This window comes from Ursus arctos, unplaced genomic scaffold, assembly GCF_023065955.2.
Source record: "Ursus arctos isolate Adak ecotype North America unplaced genomic scaffold, UrsArc2.0 scaffold_10, whole genome shotgun sequence".
NCBI classification, from domain to species: Eukaryota; Metazoa; Chordata; class Mammalia; order Carnivora; family Ursidae; genus Ursus; species Ursus arctos.
Genome location: NW_026622764.1, coordinates 53,383,918 through 53,394,066, shown reverse-complemented (window position 1 = coordinate 53,394,066; position 10,149 = coordinate 53,383,918). Strand labels below are relative to the sequence as shown.

At 44.0% G+C, this 10,149-nt stretch overlaps 1 protein-coding gene and 1 non-coding gene across 3 annotated transcripts; both read left to right on the top strand.

Annotated features, from left to right (window-relative positions):
* The first annotated feature begins 5,631 nt into the window (after positions 1-5,631).
* Positions 5,632-10,100, top strand: TPT1 (tumor protein, translationally-controlled 1). Of its 2 annotated transcripts, XM_026493300.4 has the most exons (6): positions 5,632-6,094; positions 6,367-6,440; positions 6,989-7,179; positions 7,589-7,694; positions 8,490-8,606; positions 9,565-10,100. In XM_026493300.4, the coding sequence occupies exons 1-6, from the start codon at positions 6,067-6,069 to the stop codon at positions 9,565-9,567; spliced, it is 519 nt and encodes a 172-aa protein (XP_026349085.1). In that variant the 5' UTR covers positions 5,632-6,066; the 3' UTR covers positions 9,568-10,100. The 2 variants fall into 2 exon arrangements, with proteins under 2 accessions (XP_026349085.1, XP_048071651.1); XM_048215694.2 differs by lacking the exons at positions 8,490-8,606; positions 9,565-10,100 and adding an exon at positions 8,009-8,104 and having other exon boundaries at positions 5,895-6,094.
* LOC113251550 (small nucleolar RNA SNORA31) lies at positions 9,365-9,495 on the top strand. The gene has a single exon (XR_003314529.1). It is a non-coding gene; the product is annotated as a small nucleolar RNA SNORA31 (small nucleolar RNA).
* Positions 10,101-10,149: the final 49 nt, after the last annotated feature.

Genomic DNA, 10,149 nt, shown 5'->3' with positions numbered 1-10,149 from the left:
AATGGTTAATGACACGGGAAAATATTCATAATAAAGGAAAAAATACTTGAACAATTTTCTGAGATTAAGAACTGGAGAGCTGGAGTTGCCCACCTAGCTGACTGATTAGTCTAATAATCTTGTACTCATTTTTAAAAATACAGTCTAAAAGTGATTAAAAGTAGTTCCAACCAAGAAATCTTCTAATTGGCTTGTTCATAGATCTTTTAGAGCAGGCTTAAAATAAAAGAGTAACCTATTGCTTTAAAGTCATCTGATGGAGAAGTCACTTAAACATTAGGATTCCTTCCACTCCGTTTTTTTGTTTTTTAATATAGGTAATGCATTTATTTATTATTTTTTTTTAAAGTAAGCCCTATACCCAATGTGGGGCTTGAACTCAAGACCTAGAGATCAAGAGTTATATGCTTTACTGACTGAGCCAGCCAGGCACCCCTCCCTCGACCCTGCTTTTTAAAAAATTTACAAACATTGATGGGGAGAACATTAACGCCAAGACTAGTTATCTGTGGTTTTCTCTATGGTTTATAAATGCTCTATTATGTGCATTATGATTTTTTAAATCAGAAAAAAGCCCTATTTTTCAAAGTTAAAAGAAATATTCAAATATCTTAAAACATCTTAGATTCTAACGATCATTTTACATTCATCAAAGACACTCCTGGAAGTTATATCAGTTATGTTGCTTGGTTTCACTTTGGAGAAAGGGAAAACGTACTCTCAGCTAGACCTAGATATTGCCAACAACTGGCCTGGCACCCCCAGCTAGGCCTTGGTAGTCTGTTGAGCATAAGCAAACTCATAGGACATTAACACCAGAGAAGACTACTCTATGACAAAAACATGAACCTCATCCAGAAGGGCTACAGAGTCAAAAGCAGATACTGACCAAATCTTGGGGCACATTAAAAAAAAAAAATTGTCCACTGAAATCAACCGGTTCATGCTGCCAAGAAATATTATTTGAAGAGAAAACTTGCCTCAGTCAATGGCTTTCAAACCTTTTTGACCTAAATCCACATGAAGAAATATGTCTTATATTGGGATCCAGTACATATAAACGTGTGTAAATTTAAAACATAAGTTTCATGGAACAATATTCACTTTTACTACATGTGATTCTATTTTCTTTTTATTCTGTTTCATTTTTAATTAAGTTGGTCACTATTCTCTAAGCTATTTCTCAGCTCTCAGTTTGAAAAGCACTGTTAACCAGGTCTTGAGTATGTGCTGAATCCTATTAACTGAGATGGGATTTGACTTAATTAAGAGAAATGTGAACTTTTTTCATCCATTCATTTATCAACAATTATTGAGTCAGGCCCTGTTCTGACCCCTGAGGACCAGCAATGAACAAAACAAAGTCCCCCACTCATAGAGTTTACATTATCGGGCTCTGCTGTCCAATAAAGTTACTAGCCATGGGTATTTAAATTTAAATTAAAAAGAAGTACATACTCAGTTCCATTTCCATTGCCACACTAGCCACATTTCAGGTACTCAGTAGCTGCTTGTGGCCTAGTGGCTACCGTACTGGAGCAGATACGGAATATTCCCATTAACAAAGTAAGCTCTTTGGAACAGCTCTGCTCTAAAGGAAAGAATTTGCCTTGTAACTTGACTAAAGTGATGATTTGTCAGCAGAGTATGCAAAGTCTGGGTAAAAGGACCAAGAGGATTCATTAACAGATGCTTATTCTCAGAATGAGGGGATTCAGACCACGCACCGGGAATAGTCCAGCTGGACTGGTTCATTTCTTTTCTTTTAAAGATTTTATTTATTTATTTGACAGAGAGAGACAGCAAGAAAGGGAACACAAGCAAGGGGAGTGTGAGAGGGAGAAGCAGGCTTCCTGCTGAGCAAGGAGCCCAATGGGGGGCTCGATCCCAGGACCCTGGGATCATGACCTGAGCCAAAGGCAGACGCTTAATGGATGAGCCACCCAGGCGCCCCGGAACTGGTTCATTTCTAAATAACCTTCTGTCAACGATCATAAAACTGCATTCTAACCTCCCTGCCCAATTCCCTCTTAACTACATTTTCTGCAATTTGACTGTCTACACTATATGTAACCAACCAGGAATTTCTCATTCTACATTAATGGTATTCTCGTTTTACAATCAATCTGAGTTTGGTAAATACTAATCCATTTCCCCGAACCTGACCCCCAGTGAGTAAAAGTGAAAAAAGTTTAAACTGAGAACCAGACCCTTTGCACTGTGAGTACAAGGACTACTAGCTGCCTCCATTCTTAAGAACAAAATGCTGATTTTATTTCGGGCGGCAATGAACCAGGGTCCATGAGCTGGAAGACTAGTTTCTGGCCTTCACTGCAACTAGATGCATCCATATAATTGTTCAGTGGCATTGTAGCCAGGGGTAAAGAGCACCTGGCTCTGGGGGTTCCAAACAGTCCAGGTTCAGCCATTCACCGCTGACAAAATCCGAAGGCAGAGAAATGAATGGTGGTGAAACAAGGAGTTTATTTCAGTGAGGCCAACATGGGGAAGACAAAGGACTAGGGTCTCAAAGACAGTCTCCAAAGTGGTGAAAATACTTCCAGATATATATATATATATATATATGGAAATGTGGGGCAAAGGTGGGTGGGTAAGTGCAGGTGCGCAGTGAAGGTCAAATCCATCGTCTTGGAGTCAATTAAGGGCGGTGTCTTGCTGGCTCAGGGCAGTCCTTATTGCTTGAGGGGGTAGTTGTGATTCCCATCAGGGGATGCTTTGCCTTCAGGCTCTTCCACCTGAGCCCAGACAAGGGGGGGAGGGAAGGCAACTAGAGAAGTTTGAGGTAAAAATGGAGGCCAACTAAGTCCTCTTTTAGGACTTACAGAATTGCTCCTTAGGAGGAAACACACAGCTGGAATGTACCTCTTTTGTCCTTCCCGCCCTTTCTTTTTTTTAAGATTTTTAATTTATTTGACCCAGAGAGACACAGCGAGAGAGGGAACACAAGTAGGGGAGTGGGAGAGGGAAAAGCAGGCTTCCCGCGGAGCAGGGAGCCTGATGCGATGTGGGGCTCAATCCCAGGACCCAGGCATCGTGGCCTGAACCAAAGGCAGACGCTTAACGACTGAGCCACCCAGGCACCCCTCCTTCCCCTTTTCTTGCAGTCTGCAAGGTGGATGTGATGGTTGGAGTTCTAGCATCTATTGCAGACCGTATAGGTGGTGGAGGAGAAAGGAAAATCCTAAGCCCCTGATGCCCATGAAGCCACCACAGGAGTGTGGACTGCATATCCCTGAATTTCATTTATGTGAGAGAATGAATAAACCCATGTGTGTTTAAGCTATTGTAGTCAATCCCTAAGTGATATAAGGGGGAACTCTTCTGAGGTGCTTTTCTCAAGTGAGGACTTGTGTGAAGAGGCCAGAAGACATTGTCTTTGCGATCGTTTTAATTGCAAGAGATACCAAGTCATATTCAGTTGTAAAATTAGGACAATCTTAGACTTTGTTAGCAATCACTGAATAAATCATTGTAAGAAATAAACTGTTATAAAAAAAATTTTCAGGGGCACCTTGGTGACTCAGTTGGTTAAGCATCTGACTTTTGATCTCAGCTCAGGTGTTAATCTCAGGGTTATGAGTTCAAGCCCCGCATTGGGCTCCACCCTGGGCGTGGAGCCAACTTAAAAAAAAATTCAAATGATGCCAAAGTAAAAGATAATTAGCTGAAGACCAAATCCTTCCAATTTTGTCAGTGGCTTACAATTAGTGAATAATTTTCCCTATTTGCATTACTGGTGTTCTAAGTAGGTATTTTCAAGATATGGCACACATTTTTTAGCTGTCTGGCAGGGTGAAGCTTACAAAATATCCTGAAGTTCAAATCAGATTTTCCTAAGATTTTTTTTTAGGATTTCTGGTTTATGAATTACCATGGGTTATCAAACATGAACCTGAGATAGAAATCTTATGACACAAGTTGAATTCTTTCAGTGAACAATTAGTGTTATGATTAAATAGAACGTCTTTAATACAACACATATCCACTAAATCCCTAAAAATTTCCAAATAACATAATTAGAGGATTAATGAAGTTTCAGGAATGTTTTGTAAAGTAATAAAATTTGAGGGGAAAAAAGTAGTAAGATTTGAAAAGAATTATGCATCCAAATTCAACCATAATTTATTAACAACCTATTGAGGACACCGGGCATTTTTTCATTGCCTTATTTAATATCCCCAAAACCTTTCAACTCACAAAAATTCGATTTCATGCTTAGGCTTCGGGAGGCTGGCTTTCCCAAGGTTGTAGGACTAGTAACAAAGCCAAGATTTCAATGTAAGTACTTTGACTCTAACTTAAGTACTCTTTTTTCACTGTGGCTTTTATAAAACTTGAAAAAATGTTTTTAATTGAACATAAAGCTGAAGGGGAGTGGAGAGAGCAGTTTAGGGGTACAGTATCAGTAAATGGTAGTATTTCTTATAAATTTGAAAATGTGAAAGCTAAGGAAAATAATTGAAGATCTGCCTGGGAGAGTCTGTTCCACTCATACATCCCAGAAATAATCAAGGTTTGAGAGATCCTTCACAGATGTTCTGTCAGAAGATGTCCATTTGTTTTCCAATTCCTTTCATGCCACTTTTTAGCTTCCTCCCAGTTACCTGGGGTCGTCTGTGGTGTCCAGTGCAGCCCCCGACCACAACTTTTTGGGAGGGTACTATCTCCTGGCCCTTTTCCATTTTGACTTCTCCATCATCTCAATTCAGCTTTGTGCTCTGCTCTTCCCCAAGTTGCTTTTACTGTGCAGAATGCTTCATTATTGGAGTTAGGGGAAAAAATATTGGATGTATTATAATTGCCTGATTCTTTGATTTACTAGAACAAAATTTCTGTGAGGACAGGACTGGGTTTTAACTTGTTCACGGTTGGGAGATTCGTGCAATACCCGGTGCTAGGGACCCCGCAGAGCATAAAAATATTTGTAGAATGTCACAAGCTCTCCGGTTTCACACAGAAAGGGAAATTGCTTCCTTGAGTGTTTGTTTTGGACCTAATAACTGGGTCTAAAGTCCACATAACATTTGGGCAAATGGGAAGCTCCCTACTTTTAACTCTCTAGCACTTAGCATGTAATTCCTATGTCATTTTTAAAGTGACAATATATCCCTTTTGTCAGAGGACGTAATTCAAGACCAAATGCAAAACAAAGTTCCTCAGCTGTTTGCCTGAGGAACCCGCAAGCTTTCAAATATGGAACCCGACTGGGAGATGGGAAAGCTGTGCAAACTCCAGGGACACCTTACCTCCTCCCCACGGACCCTGCGCCCCCACAACTAATCCCAGAGGGCGGCGGGACGACCTGTAGCCCGTCCCCGGACTCGGCTCTGCTCCACGAAGGCATCCGAAAACTACAGCTGAGGCAGCGTCTGGGCCAAACGCTAGAAGTTCTCCGAGGCCTCCCGAGAACCTAGAGCGAAGCCAAAAGCCCAGCCCCCTACCCCCATCCTTGCGGACAGCCTCACGGTTCCCCCCGACCCCGACACTCCGTCAACGCGAAGTCCTCTACAGCAGTTGACATTTTTGTTCCCAGAAAGGGGTGGGAGCTGCGCGGGGCAAGGCGTAGGGCGGAAGCCTGAAGAGATTTCATCTAAGCCCCACCCACGCCCAGCACCTCCCAGGGCGGCCGGGCAGGGTAGGGACGGGGCAGGGAGGCTGCCCCGCTTCCCTCACGCTCCCCACTAGGGGCCCGGGAATCCCGTCCTTCGCCTCTCCCAGCTACCGCCCCACCGCTACCACCGCGGAACGCAGCATTGTGTCCCCGGCCCAAGTCCCCGGATGCTCGCCTCCCCTCACCGGCCCGCGCCGTGCCTCCACCCCTCGCGCGGCTCTGCGTGCCACGTCACCGCTTGCGGCGCTTCCGGAGGCGCAGCGGGCGATGACGTAGGGGGACGTGCCCTCTATATGAGGTTGGGGAGCGGCTGAGTCGGCCTTTTCCGCCCGCTCCCCCCTCCCCCCGAGTGCCGCTCCGGCTGCACCGCGCTCGCTCAGAGCTCCCGGCTCCTGCTAAGGTAGTGCCGCCGTCGTCTCTCTCCAGCCGTCGTCATGATCATCTACCGGGACCTCATCAGCCGTGAGTCGTGACTGCACTACCCCTACTGCCGCGCGCAGGGGACAGGGGTGCGGGTGGGGGCGGGGAAGAAGGACGCCGCCGCTGTCGTGGGCCTAGGGGACGCCGGCGGCCTTTCCGGGAGCGAGGAGGGGTCGGTGCCTGGGGCACACCTCGGGGTCTCTAGCGCCCGGGGAGGCGCGGGGGCCGCGTGCGCCTGGCCCGCGCGGGAAATGGCGGCGCCGGTTCCACACCTCCGGGCGCAGCGTGACGGGCGGGTCTGTGTCCCCGAGCAGATGATGAGATGTTCTCCGACATCTACAAGATCCGGGAGATCGCGGACGGGCTGTGCCTGGAGGTGGAGGGGAAGGTGAGTCGGTCGGGCCGCGCGGCGCGGGGGAGGCAAGGCCGGGCAGGCTCGGGTTTCCGCCGCTCCCCCGCCCGAAGTTGTGCAATCCTCTCCGCTGCCTCCTGGCGGAGGAGACGCTCTTTCCGGGCTCGGGTTTTTCTAGAAATGTGGAGGCGGAGCTGAGCCTGGAAATAGGTCCGCCGCCTTGGCGCCCATCCTCCTCCCGGGCTGTCCGGGACAGGTAGCCTCCGGTTAGGGAGCTCCAAGCCTTTCAACGTTTGCTCTACACGTACTTGTTCATCAGCCCAAAAGCCCACACAGAACTTCTACTTGGTTGTAAATGACCCCGCTTTCCTTCCGGTCAACATAGAATTCTTACTGAGTTACGATGTTCCAGGAATTTCAGACGGCTTCAGTTTTTTTCTCCATAACAATGTTTTAGTGGTTTTTGGCAAGAGTCAAAAGTGGTGGGAGAATGATGGATATGTGAACTGACACACAAAATTCGGGGGATGCTTTTAGCTAAAGTCAGAAACGTCTGAAACCAAACTTTTTTTTTCTTAATACAGATGGTCAGTAGGACAGAGGGTAACATTGATGATTCGCTCATTGGTGGAAATGCCTCCGCTGAAGGCCCGGAGGGCGAAGGTACCGAAAGCACAGTAATCACTGGTGTTGATATTGTCATGAACCATCACTTGCAGGAAACCAGCTTCACAAAAGAAGCCTACAAGAAGTACATCAAAGATTACATGAAATCGTAAGTGCTCCTGGCGCAGCCCACCTACTGTCTGGAATCCCGTAGGACTCAAGGATAAGCTGACTTGGAGGTTCTTTAGCAGCAGACATACTTGTGAAAAAGGCCTTAACCTTTCTGTTGCGAGCTCCCAAGGATAGTTGGCTTTTCTATAAATAAACTAATGTGAACACACTGGAGCATGCAGTGTCGTTCTAGCTTTTTAGAAGTGTACTTTGGCAATAACATGAAGTCCAAAATTGTGAACAGTCTGGAAACTTCATTCTGTGAGCTCCTGGTTTCTTGATGGTGCCATGTTAATTGGGCGCAGTGATAACAAGCCGCCCTTTTCAGTGCTTGTCTTAGTTTGGATCTTTTTTTTCCCCCCCCTGAGAACTGAGTACTTTAACCTATTAATAAAATACTGTTTTAGAATCAAAGGCAAACTTGAAGAACAGAGGCCAGAAAGAGTAAAGCCTTTTATGACAGGGGCTGCAGAACAAATCAAGCACATCCTCGCTAATTTCAAAAACTACCAGGTAAATACCATAAATGTTTGTGTCAAAGAGTTGTGCCATTTTAGCTGCCAAAGGAGCAAATTACTTGATGAATAGTGGATGTAACCTGGCGGTCTTCTGGGTCTTTTGAGCAGTTTAAATAACTTCATAGATGGAATTCCAGTAGTCCAGGCTGTGGAAAGTAGCCTTCCCTGCTCCCAAGTGTGTTTCTAGATCTTGTCTGCTTGATTCCAGAATTTGGTCCCTACTCACTTCCCAGAGGACATTTTTCATTTCTGCCTGTCTAGAATTGCTTGTTAACCTCCTGAGTGGTCTTCCAATCTTTTTATTTCCAGCTTCAGTGTCTCATTGCCACTAGAGTTCTTTCTACACTTGTTCTGTTGGGAAACTCAGTGACTTCCCCTTATAAGGAGTAAGGAAAAAACTCATTACAGCCTGGCTCTTTGATTTTCCAGCTTTCACATGTCCTCTGGCCATAAGATAACTTTATCCCTATAATGTGCTTCTCTCATTGTATGTTCCTTAATGCTTGATGACTGTAAACGGGCTTTTGCAGAGTTTGGCATTGTATATGTGGGGCTGAGAGAGTGTGTTTCCAGAAAGTATGAAGTGTTCTGGATTGCTGCGTACTTTGGTCAATTGTTAGTGTTTTCATTTGGTGAACAGAAATTTGGTTCCTATTTCTTTTTTTCTCCTGGTGAAAGTCTCTTAAATTGTGGTGATTTGAATCCTCCTTTGATTGTTTTATTGTAGTTTGTTTTGATATGATCTGTATATAATGGTCTAATTCTGGGTATTTGTTGTTTGCTTCCTAAGTTCTTTATTGGTGAAAACATGAATCCAGATGGCATGGTTGCTCTGCTGGACTACCGTGAGGATGGTGTGACCCCATATATGATTTTCTTTAAGGATGGTTTAGAAATGGAGAAATGTGTAAGTATAAGGAAGTGGGTTTAAATCAGTAATGTAAAAATGGAGACATCTTTGGTGTGATTCCTTGTTTCTTGCCCCCGGGATAGTTAGAATGGGTTTTACAGCAGTCTTTGTAAAATGTAGGTCTAGCTCTTGTTTCTTTTTGGGAGTCTAATAGAGTTGTGTTTCACATGTAAAAGATTTCTATATACAGAAAGCTTGTCTTGTAGGTGGCTTAAATCACTAAGCTGGAGATCAGAAACAGCACCTTGGGTTGATCTTACCCCATAGAAACGGCCCTTCATATTTTGCCACGCATGCGTGAGTGGCATGCATGGTGTGAAACCTTTTTCACTTTGGTTTACTGGTAATTGGCAGCTGGTCATTAAAAACCTTGATGTTAACTAGCTTTTAGTAAATAAAGTTAGAGCTGACTGCTTACCCAATATGCAAAATCCTTTAGTAAAATTAAATGAATGTCTACTATGCATGGCATTGCTGGAGGCAGCATAGAAATGAAAGCATTCATTATCCTAGCTTTCGGAGGCTTCCATATAAATTAGGGACAAGATCAATTTTAGGCTACCCTAAATAATATGAGAGGCAACAGTGGACCAAAAAAAATGTCTTAGGATGGGACAGATGATTTGCTAAGGGGATTATTCCAGGAATAACTGCGGTTTTTGTTGGTAGAACTAAAAGTGTGTGTACATGAATGGGACTTGCTTTAAAATGAGATTTCTAGAAAATGTGCTACCCCTGCTTTGGTAAGGATGATTCTGCATCCACTGATAGACCTTGAACAGTTGGCTGTTGTTCTTTTGGTTTGCACTAGGATGCGAGAGAAAAAAAATCCCTGCGCTTTCTGTCTGTCTCTGTGGCAGCCCAGATTGAAGAGGGGAATACATCTGCAGCGTAGAAATGTTAAATGTTTTCATACTGGATAAAAGTGTTAATACAGTCGTTTTTGTTTTCACAGTAACGAATTTGGCCATTACTTTGGATGTATCAACTGTCGTCATAACTGGCTGCTGCTCTTCATCCACACAACACCAGGACTTAGACAAATGGGACTGAGGTCATCTTGAGCTCTTCATTTATTTTGACCCTGATTTATTTGGAGCGGAGGCATTGTTTTTAAGAAAAAAACATGTCATGTAGGTTGTCTAAAAATAAAATGCATTTAAACTCATTTGAGAGAATGCCTCTTAGTTTACGTATTAAATCCATCCTGTGTAGTGTCCTGGAGAAGCTAGAGCCTGGTTGTAGACTACTGCTAGGAAGCATAAGACTGCCTGCAGATCACTTCTACAGTGAAAACTACTTCTGGGACTGGAATATAAAAAACAAGAACCAAAAGTCTTAATTCTGAGTTCAAGTAAAGGGAAAGACCATGCTCCTAGGTGGGCCAACATTTGAAGTGGATTCCTTACACATTTCATCACCTACAAATGGAATTAGTTAACTCTGGAGGAGAGTACCAAAAGAATAAAAAGAGACTAATAACAGTTGGAAGCAAAGTATTGTGTGATCTTATTTATCATAAGTAGAGCCAAGTTCTAGA